Source organism: Eleutherodactylus coqui, chromosome 12 (genome assembly GCF_035609145.1).
Source record: "Eleutherodactylus coqui strain aEleCoq1 chromosome 12, aEleCoq1.hap1, whole genome shotgun sequence".
Taxonomy (NCBI): domain Eukaryota; kingdom Metazoa; phylum Chordata; class Amphibia; order Anura; family Eleutherodactylidae; genus Eleutherodactylus; species Eleutherodactylus coqui.
In genome coordinates, this window is record NC_089848.1 from 55717615 (window position 1) to 55733765 (window position 16151).

General features: G+C 40.3%; 1 protein-coding gene across 7 annotated transcripts in view; it reads left to right on the forward strand.

Annotated features, from left to right (window-relative positions):
• The window catches only part of SATB1 (SATB homeobox 1), a 157073-nt gene that overhangs the window by 65794 nt on the left and 75128 nt on the right, over nucleotides 1-16151 (forward strand). Inside the window, exons 1-5 of one of the 7 annotated variants that reach the window (XM_066585454.1) lie at nucleotides 6794-7222; nucleotides 9583-9818; nucleotides 12276-12452; nucleotides 13241-13367; nucleotides 14091-14214. In XM_066585454.1, the coding sequence (XP_066441551.1) occupies nucleotides 9608-9818; nucleotides 12276-12452; nucleotides 13241-13367; nucleotides 14091-14214 (639 nt within the window). In that variant the 5' untranslated portion in view covers nucleotides 6794-7222; nucleotides 9583-9607. Of the gene's footprint in view, nucleotides 1-6793; nucleotides 7223-8150; nucleotides 8262-9017; nucleotides 9034-9582; nucleotides 9819-12275; nucleotides 12453-13240; nucleotides 13368-14090; nucleotides 14215-16151 lie in introns of those variants that run through there. The other 6 variants (XM_066585453.1, XM_066585449.1, XM_066585451.1 and 3 more) reach the window with 6 other exon arrangements.

Here is a 16151-nt window from a genome sequence, read left to right on the forward strand (position 1 = left end):
CACAGGGAGTGGGTGCCATCTTGCATTCTGAGCTCTGGCACCATCACAGCACTCTGTTCAGCACATCAGGCGGTGGCACAGCTATGACAGCCCTACCCTGGCACCCTAGCCACCTTCAAAGGTAGGAAGTTCAGTGCTAAAGAGGTGGAAGGGGAGAAACGCCATCATTGTGCGTAGACTCCATAGCCATGTTAAAGGGAACCTGTCAGGTCCCCACAACAGCATAAATTAAGTTATAGTGCTGTTAGGGATGTGACAGGGGGCCGGAGAAGGAGAGGGGGGTTATTTATTATACTCACCTCCGCTCCCACGATCCAGCGTTTCTCCCTCTGAAGTTAGTGCGCGGCCCGCAAATCTGACTCTTTTCAGAGTTCCATGTGCTCGCTCACCTACACAAGCCTATGGGACAATGCGGGCACAGGACTCTGAAAAGAGTCAGATTTTCCAGCGCCGCACAATCCTCGGAGGGCAACAGCAAAGGAACGAAGGAGCATATAAAAGATACAACACGCTACCTGTGATGATCCCTAACAGCACCATTACTTAGCTTATGGTACTGTGAGGGTGTGACATGTTCCCTTCAAGGAGTAGTTACATTTGGGGCTCATACACACGAGTGTATGCAGTTTTGGTCCTTGAAATACGCTGTTTTTTGAAACCGCGCACTTCTTGCATATTTGAACCTTCCTGCATGTTGTTGGCGGCCATATTCACTGTGTTATTCCTGTGTGCAAAAAGAAAAATGTGTGAAGACGTCCCATATAGTTCTTCTGCCTTCATGTGTAAATACTTCTGTATCTTCCATACTGTGTATCTTCCATATTTAAGTGACCCATTGACTTTAACCCCTTCCTACTGCAGGGCGTACATTTACAATGGTGCTTAAGCTGTGCGTATTACATGGATAAAAGTAAGAGCTTTATACACCGCGCAGATACAGTCGTGGCATGAGGCCTTATTAATGCCCCTCTGAAGGCGACCATAATGCTGATGCTGCCCTCAGTGAGAAGGAGTATATATGGAGGAGCTGTGTGGTAATGTAGCGGGCAGGTAGCACAGCCGTGTATAACCCTGTCATGGGGATATTGTCATCTATAGCACATGTGATAAACACAAGGCTCGCGGGCAAAATCCACCTCGCTGTTTCTTTTTATGTGACTCGCCATCAAAGCTAACAGGAGTCCTAGTCACCTCGCCTGCAGGTCCGAGCCAGTGGTAGCAGCGCAGACACCAAGGTGAGAGGTCAGCGGTCACAGACTCAGCAGCAGCTGCCGCCACGGGGCCAGAGCTGCATGTTGGATAAGTGGAAAACATGTAGGGAGTCTGCTTGGCCAGAGGCCACTATGGGGGTCACTATTACTACTAGGGCCACAAAGGGGAACACTGTTACTACTGGGGCAGCTATAGGAGTTACTGTTACATCTGCAGCCGCTATGGGTCACTATTACAACAGGGGCCACTATGAGGAATACTATTACTACTGGGACCACTATAGGGGTCACTATTACTACTGGGGCATATATAGGGGACACTATTATTTCTGGGGCCAATAGGAAGATCACGATTACTACTGTGGCTACTATTACTAACAGGGCTATGATAGGGGTCATTGTGACTACTGGGGCCATTATGGGGAACACTCTTACTACTGGGGACACTATGGGGGTCGCTATTTCTCCTGGGGCAAGTATTACTACTAGGGCTACTATGGAGGTCACTGTCACTACCACGGCCTCCATGGGGGGTCACTATTAATACTGGGGCCACTATGGGCAACACTGTTACTCCTGGGGCTACTATGGGGGTCACTGTTACTACTGCGGCCACTATGGGGGTCACTATTACTACTGGGACTACTATGGGGTCACTATTACTACTGGGGCCAATAGGGGGATCACAGGTACTACTACAGCCACTATTAATAACAGGGCTACTATGGGGATCACTGTTACTACTGGGGCCTCTATGAGGGTCACTATTACTACTGAGGCCACTGAGAGGGTCACTGTTTGGGCTCATTCACACGGGTGTAACAATTTGTGTTGTGCTGAGTATTTGCACGACCAAAAATTGCTTATGCCTATGTTTTTCAGCCACTGCTGCTGCGAGGTCATGTATGTAGTACAGTGGGGGTTATACATACAGTACAGTGCTGTGAGGTAATGTATGTAGTACAGTGGGGGTTATATATACAGTACAGTGCTGTGAGGTAATGTATATAGTACAGTGGGGGTTATGTATGCAGTACATTTCTGTGAGGTAATGTATATAGTAGAGTGGGGGTTATGTATACAGTACAGTGCTGTGAGGTAATGTATATAGTACAGGTAGGTAATGTATACAGTACAGTGCTGTCAGGGTAATGTATGTGTATGTGTATAAAGAATGATCATCCCAAATTTCATGTTTATACAACACTGAGAAGTTAGAGAATTAGATTAGGTACATTATACAGGGGTGCCTATACATTTGCACTTAGCATTGAATTTTTGAGTTGTGACCCCTTTACTTTTCCTATTTAGGACCTAAAGAATGCTCCTGCCAAATTTCATGTTTGTACGACATCAGTAAGTTAGAGAATTAGTGTCGAGTCAGTCAGTGAGTGAGTAAAGGCTCTCACCTCTATATAGATAGATAGATAGATAGATAGATAGATAGATAGATAGATAGATAGAGATAGATAGATAGATAGATAGATAGATAGATAGATAGAGATAGATAGATAGATAGATATGGGATAGATATGAGATAGATAGATAGATAGATAGTTAGATAGATAGATATGAGACGGATAGATAGATAAATATCAGGTAGATAGATATGATATAGATAGATAGATAGATAGATAGATAGATAGATAGATAGATAGATAGATAGATAGATAGATATGAGATGGATGGATAGATATGAGATAGATATGAGATGGATAGATATGAGATAGATAGATAGATAGATAGATAGATAGATAGATAGATAGATAGATAGATAGATAGATAGATAGATAGATAGATGAGCTAGATAGATAAATAGATATGAGATAGATAGATAGATAGATAGATAGATAGATAGGAGATAGATAGATAGATAGATAGATAGATAGATAGATAGATAGGAGATAGATAAATAGATAGATAGATATGAGATAGATAGATAGATAGATAGATATGAGATAGATAGATAGATAGATAGATAGATAGATAGATAGATAGATATGAGGTAGATAGATAGATATGAGATAGATAGAAGATAGATAGATAGATAGATAGATAGATAGATAGATAGATAGATATGAGATAGATAGATATGAGATAGATATGAGATGGATAGATAGATAGATAGATAGATAGATAGATAGATAGATAGATAGATAGATAGATATGAGATAGATAGATAGATATGAGATAGATAGAAGATAGATAGATAGATAGATAGATAGATAGATATGAGATAGATAGATAGATAGATAGATATGAGGTAGATAGATAGATAAATAGATATGAGATAGATAGATAGATAGATAGATAGATAGATAGATAGAAGTTAGATAGATATGAGATAGATAGAAGATAGATAGATAGATAGATAGATAGATAGATAGATAGATAGAAGATAGATAGATATGAGATAGATAGATATGAGATAGATATGAGATGGATAGATAGATAGATATGAGATAGATATGAGATGGATAGATAGATAGATATGAGATAGATAGATGATAGATAGATATGAGATAGATAGATGATAGATAGATGATAGATAGATGATAGATAGATAGATATGAGATAGATAGATGATAGATAGATAGATAGATAGATAGATAGATAGATAGATAGATAGATAGATAGATATTAGATAGATATGAGATAGATAGATAGATAGATAGATAGATAGATAGATAGATAGATATGTGATAGATAGATAGATAGATATGAGATAGATAGATAGATATGTGATAGATAGATAGGAAATAGATAGTGTAGTGCTGTGAGGTTATATATATATATATAGTACAGTGCTGTGATGTTATATATACGTAGTGTAGGGTTGTGAGGTGATATATATGGTACTGTACTGTGAGTTACCGTATATAGTACAGTGCTGTAAGGTAATGTATATAGCACTGTGAGGTTATACATATATATATGACAGTGCTGTGAGGTAATGTATATAGTATCGCAGGGTTATGTATAGAGTACTGTGAGGTTATATATATAGTACAGTGCTGTGAGGAAATGTATATAGTACAGTAGGGTTATGTATATAGTACTATGAGGTGTGTGTGTGTGTGTATATATATATATATATAGTACAGTGCTGTGAGGTAACACACACATATATATATATATATAGAGAGAGAGAGAGAGAGAGAGAGAGAGAGAGAAAGAAAGTAGTGCTGTAAGGTAATGAGTATATATATATATATATATATATATATATATATATATATATAGTACACTACTGTGAAGTAATGTATATAGTACAGTGGGGTAATGCATATAGTACTGTGAGGTTATATATATTACAGTGATGTGAGGTAATGTATATATACCGTACTGTACTGTGAAGTAATGTATACAGTACAGTGGGGTAATGTATATAGTACACTGCTGTGATGTAATGTGTGTGTGCATATATATATATGTATATATAGTACAATGCTGTGAGATAATGTATATAGTACAGTGCTGTGAGGCAATGTATATATATAGTACAGTGGGGCTATATATATAGTACTGTACAGTAATGTCCCGGTCAGGCAGCATAGCCGTGTACAGTGGCTTTATCTATACAGTACAGTGCTGTGAGGTAATATATATATATATATATATATATATATATATACACGAAGTACAGTGGGGTTATGTATATAGTGCTGTGAGGTAATGTATGTAGTACAGTGGGGTTATATACAGTACAGTGAGGTAATGTCCCGGTCAGGCAGCACGGCCCTGTACAGGGTGCACCTTGTCATGTCCCCCGTAGTGAGGTACACCTTCCGCAAAAGTGGAGTCCCCAGCTCCTGTCCCCCCATTGTTGACCCTTCTTCCTCCTCCTGTCCCCCCCCACCCCCGTGTTGACTCTTCTTCCTCCTCCTGTCCCCCCAGTGTTGACCCTTCTTCTTCCTCCTCCTGTCCCCCCAGTGTTGACCCTTCTTCCTCCTCCTGTCCCCCCAGTGTTGACTCTTCTTCCTCCTCCTGTCCCCCCAGTGTTGACTCTTCTTCCTCCTCCTGTCCCCCCAGTGTTGACCCTTCTTCCTCCTCCTGTCCCCCCAGTGTTGACTCTTCTTCCTCCTCCTGTCCCCCCAGTGTTGACTCTTCTTCCTCCTCCTGTCCCCCCAGTGTTGACCTTTCTTCCTCCTCCTGTCCCCCGTGTTGACTCTTCTTCCTCCTCCTGTCCCCCCAGTGTTGACTCTTCTTCCTCCTCCTGTCCCCCCAGTGTTGACTCTTCTTCCTCCTCCTGTCCCCCCAGTGTTGACTCTTCTTCCTCCTCCTGTCCCCCAGTATTGACTCTTCTTCCTCCTCCTGTCCCCCCAGTGTTGACTCTTCTTCCTCCTCCTGTCCCCCCAGTGTTGACTCTTCTTCCTCCTCCTGTCCCCCCAGTGTGGACCATCTTCCTCCCACGTCCCCCTCCTCCTCCCCTCCCAGGAGTTCCCCGGGCATGTCTCCAAGCCACTCCACAAAGTAGCAGCAACTCCTTCCTCTCCCGCGGCCATTGTGCGGAGCCGGCCGGCTAAGGGGTTAAGCGGTGACAGGCTGTCAGCGGCTGCACACTCCTCCCCGGCCGTGTGTGTCACCGTGGGCTCAGCCTCCCTCCCCGGCCATGATGCTTCCCGCCTCCTCCTCCCCTCACTGCTCCCTGTTATTCCGGCCATTGTGTATAATCTGCGCGCAGCCGCCTCACTCTAATCAAGAAGATTAGAGATTCTTGCGCGTCCGGAAATCCCCCGTCACCCCCCCACAGCCCCCCTCCTCCTCCTCCACCCCCCCTTACCACCTCCTAATTACCCCCCTCCCCGTTACCCGGACCAATGCCCCTTCCTCGGACTTCCCTATCTATTCCCTATCCCCGTCCGGATCCCAGCTCTCCCAGCCCGCTGCTCTCCTCCCCCTCTCATCATGTCTCTCCTCCTCCTCCTCCTCAGTGTCTCTCCCAGGACGTCGGCTGATCCGGGGCCGCCAGGGAAGGGCTTGGGGCTGCAGGACGGGAGCTGGAGCTCCGGCGGTGGCCTGGCTGCTCTTGCTTTTGTATTAAAATGAGGAGGAGGAAGAAGAAGCTGCAGCAGCAACAACAGCAACCCCGACATCTCCTCGGAGAGCAGCGGCTGCATCCTCCTTATTATTAGCGGCGGCGGCGGCGGGAGGAGGAGGAGGAGGGATGAGTCAATACAACTAATAATTTAATGGGGACACAGAAACGCAGAGAGAGAGAGGAAAGCAAAGCGGCTCCGGACAGCAGCAGCAGCAGCAGCACGGCAGCCCGGAGGAGCACAACTCCCATCCTCCTGCCCATTGTCAGAAACTACTGAGCACTTCCCCGGGTCCCTCCCTCCCCCTGTGACAAGGACTGGAGCTGCTGCTACTACTGCTGCTGCTCTCACTTTCCTCACTTGTCTTCTCTTCTTCTTCCATCTATTATTATTTATTTCCCCCCCTTATCCGTGAGATCAGCCCACCACCTTCCATCTACTTCTGCACACACAGTCCACCTGTCATCAGCAGCTTCCCAGCTCTCCTCTTCAATTCATCCTGGAAGAAAACTTTGCTGCTTTTTTTTTTTTTGCTTCTTCTTTTTTTTTTATTTATTAGTATTTTTTTTTTTTTAATTTTTCCAATTTTTTTTTTTTTTTGCATTAATGGACTCTCTGTTATCAGCCGTCCCTTTCTATATTTGAACACTTCTTATTCCCCCCCCCCCCTCTTGTTTTGTCACTATGCTGGGGCTTGATTTGATTGCAAGCTTCACGGACACCTCTCCAGACTGACTTCTTCTTTCAGCTTGCTGCTTTTTTTCCCCCTTCCGCTTTTTAATTTTATTTATTATTTATTATTGTTTTTTTTATTTTTATTTATTTTTTCTTCTTCTTCCTCCATTTTGGTGGAAGAACATAAACATTTAATCTAGAAGAGGATTCTTCTTCGTGTGCTGCTACATAAGGAGCCCCTTCCCCTTCTATACTGTGAGGACGCCCCTCCGACCTTTCTATTTATGTGTTGTGGTGGTGAGTATTGTTTCCACTGTGTTGTGTTGTGATACTGTGTAGCACTTTTGCTTCTTTGTCTCTTTAAAAGGTCAAAGGGAAATCCTGGCCGGGATCGGGTGGACTGGAGGCTGCGGCAGCCTTGGATGTAACTTCCAGGCTTCCTGTATCTCCTGGGACTGTGTTAGTTGATGCCCTGTCACCGTAGTATGTAGAGTGACAGCGACGTGGAAACTTTTACTCGGTCCCGCGACGCTCTTTCCAGCCAGTGTTTCATTATTACTAGAATTAAGACTGATTGCTATGATTTGCTTTTTTTTTTTCCTCTCCTTGTGACCCTTCTATTTCTTACAATAAGTGTCTTGTGTGTTGCCTACAAACACACCCCTTCTTTATATATACACAGTAGTAATTATATACCTGCTTCCAGTGATTCATATAGACCGGTCATTAACTCAATGTGTCATCTCCACTTTTTGACCCTTGAGACGTCTTATAATTTAACGTGTAGACACCTTCCTTATAGGTATGCCATGGCACCGTTGATATTATCTTTGCAGAAGTCGTGGCAGAAATCATCCAACCAGGGTGGGAAATATTAGTGGTTTGTTCTTTATATAAACAGAATTTGCTACTTTTGTCCTAATATGTAACGTTTTCTAATTTGTAACATTTCTGTTAGAACTTTTTTGAGATGCTCAGAAAAAGTGATTGATATCTCAATGATAGTTATCAAAGTGTTCCTTCAGACTTTTTTCTTGACAACTTTCGTAACCAATGTTGATGTTATCTGTGAGATACAGTCGTGAGTCAAAGAAAAAAACGGATACATTGTATCAATGTTTGCAATGTGTGTGGACTGATCTTGAGATGTTGTGCTGCTTTCTCTATGGGTTAGGCATGTTTGTTGTGATCCAGGCAGAAGACTTGCCATGAGCCTTATAGTCATCCCTCCCACCCCCCTTTCCTCATTTTTGCAGTGAATGGGTTAAGAAGAAAAAGGCTCTGGCTGACAGGGATAACTACAGATAATAGTCACCGCCTTGTGCTGTCATTGTGGGTACGCTCTGCTTGTCATTATTTGTAACTGAGATCTTGGTGAACTTTAGCCCTGGGCACGCTGCTTTCAATGGGGAAATTAGATGTTTTCTATATGCTTGATACAGATTGTGACAATGATGGGGAAATTGTATATTACAAAAGAGTAGACTGAGAAGAGTGTGAAATAATATATATATATATAATCTATATATACACTATAGCAGTAGTGGAACCTCCCATATGTATCACTGTGACAGAGTCAGGACCATGGTGAATAGATTCCATTCCTGTACTCCGGATGATGTATAGTGCGGCTCTCCTGTACTTCTTCTAAGGAGATGTGTCATCTCACAACTTTTCTGGCATAAAACTTTAGAAAATGCAATGAGAGAGGGGTAATTTCTTAAGACGTTTGGCCGCACTTAAAGCGATAAGATGGCCCTTTTCAATTCTAGCTGTCCAAACTATAACTTAACTTAAAGTCCAAACTTTCTTTGGAAGGAGTAGTCATTGGTAGGTGATAGAAGTTTGGTGGTGACAGGTCTGGTCCCTTATTTCTCCATCATAGAGTACAGTATATATATGATACAGCTTTAAAAAGGAGTCCCCTAATGATAAGAAGTTTCACACATCTTGCAACTTTCTGGTCTATAGAGTTGTACAAGTGCCCTTTCACCTTGGAGAGGTCCTGGCAGCCGGTGCTTGTGTAGATGGGACGTTCTAGCTTGGGCTGAACATGCTGACATAGTAGCCGTGAGCACTTGGTGGATATAATAGTATCTGGAAGTCAGGTATTTGCTCTTATAATTCACTTAGACCCTCTTTTTAAAATTCTTAGCTATATACTTTGGCCGCATACCTTAAACGAGGGTCTTACTTTGTGATACTGAAAGACAGTAGCGTCATAGGTTCCTGCTGTCACTGTCAGCTCTGATAAAAGTAAAACCTAATAACCCCGTCATTGTGTGTTCTTCGTTTTATCGGTTTGCTTGCCAACTGACATTGCAGTTAGTAACGTAATGTGCCATGGGTTCTTGACTCTAAACACACGCCATCCTATACAGTGACGAGACTTTCGAAGCAAAATCAATAAGGACCAGCTTAATAGTTGACTATGAAAGATTGGGCTGGCTCTGGTCTTGAGGCATACGTGGACCAGCCCAGCCTGTGTGTTACATTTAAATTATGACCATGTATATAAACCTATGTCTATACAAGTAAAATGTGGTTATGGTGTATTTTTTTTTTATTCCCGCAGACAAGCGCGCCTCGTTGATTTATAAATACTTCTGTGTTTTTTTTTTTTGTTGTGTTTTTTTTTTTTTTTTTAATTGTGCCAGGTGATCCTTAGAGGCGGGACTGAGCATGGATCATTCGAACGAGACAACTCAGGGGATAGAACATTCAGAAATGTCTAACAATGTAAGCGATCCAAAAGGTCCGCCAGCCAAAATAGCCCGCCTTGAGCAGAATGGAAGTCCTCTAGGAAGAGTAAGACTTGGAAGCACAGGAGCAAAAATGCAAGGGGTGCCACTTAGACACTCTGCACACATGATGAGGAGCACTATCAGAAAAGGTAATATTCTTCATTTCCCTCCCCATCCTGAATTTTAGGTGAAGGAGAAACTGCTGCAGCCTTCTAGGAAATTTTTGGTTTCGAACGAAACTTTGAAGTTGCACTTTCGCCATCCGATTTCCTTTTAGGGTTTTTTGGGGTATTTGTTTAGGATTTTGGCTTTCCATTTCGTCAGGTACAACAATACATCATAGATCGTCCTATTACTTATTTTTTTTAATCGATTTACTATTCTTTTACGTCTCTTTTCCGTTTTCCCCTAGCTCCACATGCTAACCTCACTTGTGGTTCTCTAAAATAGTTGCGAGTCCCAACTTACTTTAATAACCACAAAAGCAAAATGATCTATTTTTTTTTTTCTCTTTTTTTACTCTTTTTTTATTTATTTATTTCTTCTCCAAACACAACAATAACAATTCTTTTTGCTAAAGTAGATGTTTTTCTTTATCCTCCTGGAATGCAATGTGCATTCTTCTCCAGACAACTGATAATTTTCGAGTACATAGTTGAAGGCAATGGAATTTCATTGTACTCCAAAGTGTAACATTTATCATACAATCATTCATTTTGCATTCGGTTTGGCGAAAACAAAGCATATATTGATCCTAAAATGAACAGACACAGCAGTTGGTATTGTTAGATCTCTATCTATTAAAATGGAAAAACAGCACTTCAGCAAATTCTTTGGCCTCTGTTCATGATTACCCTATTTATTGATTGTTTGCCAAGAATGTATGCATCTTAAGAAAGCCTGGGTAGAACAAGCATTAAAAATATAATTTATTATGGCTTTTTCAAAGCGAGTGCATTAATATTGTACCGAGGAGCTGGAGCGAGACTCGATCACAGGACTTTCTGACGCCTGCAAACATATAAGTTCTATAAATTCCTAAATAGGAGATTTCAGCTGTCTCTTGGTACTATGTGATATTTGCACAGTTCACTTTTAATGCCAGGACACTTTTAGACAAGGGTTCTACAGACCTGCAGTGCTCCTTATGCAGACTTGTTGTTTACATAGAGTCATAAATGTTCAGCAAAAGCCCTAGCAGTGCCTTCAGGTTGGAATCATCTTGTATTTTTAGCACTGACCAAAGCTTTCCTCTTTTTTAATGCTGGACAGTTATAAAGTTGCTGAACTGGGAAGCTGAGCCAAGTATTAGATCAGGAAGGGAGCACTTGGGTGACAGGGCTGCTGTGTAATACTGATCACTTGACCAAGGGGTATATAGGGGATACCTGACATAGGTGCTCGGAACGCATCACTTGCACTCTAAACAATACTCTGGCTAGGAGCGAGAGATCCGATCGTTACAATCTGCACATTTGTATCAGCAAAGCTTCTTACAACGCATTGACATCTATATCTTCCTATACAATGATCCAGCAGTTGTAGGTTTCCAGCGCAGGGAGCCTTCACATCGACTAGATGGTAATCTACTCCTCTGTGCCAGGAAAGAACAAATGAGTGACTTGTATAAGGTCGCAAGGAGAGTTCAGATAATGAATTGAGCTCCCCTCACCCACTTCAAAGACAGAGGAATCCCCACTTAGCTACTCCTTCAGAAGAGAATAGCTACAGTCTTCCTACACGCTGAAAGAATTTTCTAGACGTTAACCTATTGTATGCCAAGTGGACCAGCAAGAAAAAAAACATTACTTTTTAAGATTTTTTTTTTGTGAATGTGTAGTTGTATGTTATTTATGATCTATTTAAAATAAGCACATTTTTCGTGGGGGGAGGGGGGGGGCGTCTGTTTTTCGTCGCACTAACAGTAGTCCGCACCTCTATCGTGACATACCTGTAGTCAGATATCTATGAGATGAAGGAGGCTCTGTGCTTGACTTAAGCAAGTTCATTTTATTTCATATGTCTTGGTAAACGAAACGCGTTTCTTGATTTTTTTTTTTTAACTTTTGAAGATCATACACCGTATTCTGCTGCTTGCGACTCATGAGTATACATCACTCTTGTGGCTGCTGTCTCCATCATAAGCACTGGAGCGTATGATGACACTGGAACGTTAGTGAAGTGTAATTCTTAAAGGTTGTAGCCAATGACGGTCCGGTTGTGTTTTATAGTGATTTGGCAATTTTTTTTTTTTTACATTTTAGCGGAATGGAAGGGTTAATAAGACGGCAATTTTTTTTTTTTTTGATGTTGTTGATCGTTAATATAATTTTTTGAAAGTTTTTTGTTTTGTAACTTGAAGCTTTGGAGGGGACACATATTTTGGCCAAACATCGAATACAATTTTCCCGCTGCAGAACGTACAGCTGACACTTTTAGGTCGATGATGTACTTATGCTCATTCTTAGAAGTAACACTCCCCCTTTTTTTTTTCTTTTCTCAGTCCTCTCCACATAAACTTGCTGCTTGTTATTTTCTTTGCGGTGGTATACACAGTCTGGTCATCAATCTGAATATTTTGTTTTTTTTCCCCCTCGTTTCCTTAGGAAATATGCTTCCAGTTTTCTGTGTCGTGGAACACTATGAAAATTTCATTGAGTACGACTGCAAAGAAGAACATGCAGAATTCGTATTGGTTAGGAAGGACATGCTTTTCAACCAGTTGATCGAAATGGCTCTTCTCTCCCTTGGATATTCTCACAGCGCAGCTGCCCAGGCCAAAGGTGAATAGAAAAGTTGTAAGAAAATATTATACAAAATGTATTTTTTTTTATTTTTCTCCCATCCATAATAATATATATATATATATATTTTTCATTTTTTTCCCAACTAAATTGTAAATAATGTGGCTAGTTGTAAGGGACTTCAGATGTTATCACTGAATCATTAGCATGCCTATTGACCTTAATAATATGGTCCACTGAGAATCTAGGGAGAAATGCTGAGCATATCTGAGCAGATGGAATGCGGAGAGTCAATTTGCATTTATGACTGAATACCTAGATGTGTTTCCTTTTTCAGTTTTCACATTTTTATTATTATTTAGGCAGCGTAATTTGCTGCTGACTATTTCGTAAAGTGTGAAATCGTCGGGGCTTTAGTTTCTCATTATGTACAAATATTAAGGCTTATTCAGAATCTATGCAGGTTAAGATATATATATATATATATATATATATATATATATATATATATATATATATATATATATATATGAAAAAATATATATAGATATATATCTATTTATATAGATATATATATAGATATATACATATATGGATAGCTATCTAGAAATATATATGTGTATATATATAGATATATATCTATATGGATATCTATCTAGATATACATATAAGTGTATGTATATATATATATGTCACTTGTTCCTTAATGTGTTGTAGGATGGTATTTTCCCATTAAGTATAAATAGCCAGGCAGTGTTACATTTTTGTTGTCGTTTTTTGTTTTTTATGTCACTCATTGGAACTATCACTTTGTCCTCTTGGTTTAGGGCTAATCCAGGTCGGTAAATGGAATCCAGTTCCACTCTCCTGCGTGACAGATGCACCCGATGCAACCGTAGCAGATATGCTTCAAGACGTGTTTCATGTGGTCACCCTGAAAATACAGCTACACAGGTGAGTCATAACACGATTGCAGAAGCGCTTTGTTCCATAGCAGCAGCAGATGCGTAATCTTCCCATATCACTCGCTCCTAATGACAAGACAGTCGTAGACCCAAATCAAAGTTTAAAAGAAATCTTAAAGTTAACATTGTCACTTTGACAATGTTTTTTTTTTTAGTCTCGCTATATGTACTGAATTATATTTAGTCAATTAATTCAATACATGCATTACAAATTGGTGTTTTACATAAAATGTACTTAACAGAAAAATATTTTGCATATCCTGTACCATGCCATCTGGGTATGTTCTGCGAAAGAATGACTTCACCCTTCTTAATGTAATCTGGTATGTGATTCTTCTTTTTTTTTTTTTTTTTCCTTTTATACTCCAATGGCCATTGTAAGGGGGGAAAAAAAAAAATGTTCTTAAGTCTGTTTCTCATGATCAGTTGTGAGAAGGCATTGCACCTTAAATTGTTTCACCAAGCGCATCAGAGCAGGAAGGTAGAAGTAACATGCAAAAATAGTCGCCACATGCAGCTGATGTATAATTCATGCATCAATACAGCAGATGTGTTGTATAAAGTAATTAACTAATCGGAACAATCAGGAGACCGAGAGCAATCTCCAGATGCATCTGCTTGATGCGCAAAATGAAATCTGTCTGTCTTAAAGGAATGTTCTGCAGCAGGCTGCAATCTTGTAATAATCTCTTCTCTAATCTGTCTCTAATAGTTGCCCTAAACTTGAAGACTTACCTCCCGAACAGTGGTCCCACATAACAGTACGCAACGCTCTGAAGGACTTACTGAAAGATATGAACCAGAGCTCGCTCGCTAAGGAATGCCCCCTTTCACAGGTATCAAGGAATCGAACGTTATTGACAAACGCTTACTCTTTTTGTCAGCAGTCCAAGGACTGCCGCGGCGCTCGTCTGGTAATTGTATCCTGCTCGTCGTCACCTCTAGCACTCGTCTATAGTGTTGTACAGCGGTTCCTGATGTGTTGATCTCCTCTCACCTGCAGTTGCTCTCCAGCGCTGTGATGTAATTGCCACTGTACACTAGTGTTACATGCTGTCCACAATAGTAGGAAAATGTCTTGTACAAATGTCTACACCCAAACAATGAATTATGCATGCAGCTAAAGGGGGGGAAAAAAAGTGAGAAAAGATTCCTCTAGGGACACGGAATAATTACAAGCAACACAATTAGAATCCTGTCATATAATCTAATTAAAATATTCTAGTAGTACAATTAAACCATTGAAATCTGGCGCTTTCTTAAATACTGATCTCGAATGACCTGCTAGTGGATTGCAGCAGGGTCACGTTCGTCCTGATAGGGACTTGTGGTTTTTGGGTTTTTTCACAATGATTTGGTTACTTAAGTCTTCTCAGCCCATCTTATTGATGGTGTTTACAAATAATTACCTTGATTGGCTCTGGCTGATACAAGCTTTTCCAGCTTTTACTAATAGACCCATATGCTTGTATTGTATTTCCTTTTTAAGCCATTAACATATAATTTCCACGGTATTTCTCAGAGCTGCCATCTTTGCGCAATTCTTTGGCAATTTGAAGCTGGTAGCAACACGTCTTCAGTGTTATTCATTAGTATTCTGATGAAGTGTGATACATACTCTGCCCATTCACAGTGCAGCACATTAGAGTCTACTGATGATTTTGTTACATTTTGACTCAAAGAATTCTTTTTTTTTTTTTTTTGCCTTGTTGTTCATTTTCGTAGTCCATATTTTCCAAAAAAAAAAAAGAACGCGCCTGCTTTTCGTAAAAAGACGTATTGTTGAGTCATTTTAAACTCTTTGTCCAGTTGGTATCCTGCACCGTTATTTTCTGTCTCCCGCTCCGGTCTTATGGCTCCTGTTCAATAATTGTTGGACTGGATATAATCAGAATTCTATTCACTGTTTATAGACCGTTCATTTCTGTGTTTGCAGCACTGCCACGTCTGTATCCAGTGGAGGTGTTCGCTGGAGCTGCTACCTGCAGATAGGATGTGTTCCATATTATTATTGTTTTTTTTGTATACCAAAACATCAAAATACACTTTTTTTTATAAAGAAACAACATTTTTTTAGTATTTTAAAAGAAGAACCCCTCCTTTACTGATTTTATATATGCAGGTAAAAATCTTGCTTTTCCGATAACGAAAAAAAAATAATGTTATCTCTCTTTTTTTTTTTTTCTTTTTTCTCCTTCCCTTTTTTTTTATTATCCTCTTTACTCTTGAGTATTGAGCTGATTTATAATGGGGTATGCAAATGGTGGTCTCTTTATTTAGTCTTTGAATACGCTTTCATTAATATTTTCCGTAATTAAAGCACTCTTTTGATCATAATTTTTAGGTAAACGATTGAACTAGTTGAGTGTCTTTTTTTTTTTGTGTCTTTAAGAATGGCTATTTTCAGACGTTACATTCGGAAGGCATAGAAGGTGTTCTAACCCTGGAAGAAAATGGCAAAAAAAAAAATTATTGATATTTTTAATAAGCCGGGACAGTTTTAATTGGCGCTATGAAGGATTAATGCGATAAGGGAAGAATATCTGTAATTTTGAGGGGAAAAACATTATTTTATTGTAGATTTTGAAATGATACTATATATCATTTTCCATTTATGGTTTTAAAGATTAATTGTGTTCTAGAAAAATCCGGAAACATTAAAATTTGGTCCATGGACTTGGCCTATGTATGTAGGGATATTCGGATCCAATGAGGCAGTTGTAAAGTAATCGCCCCCCCCCCCCCCCTACCCTCCTCAACTGCAGTCCCTACG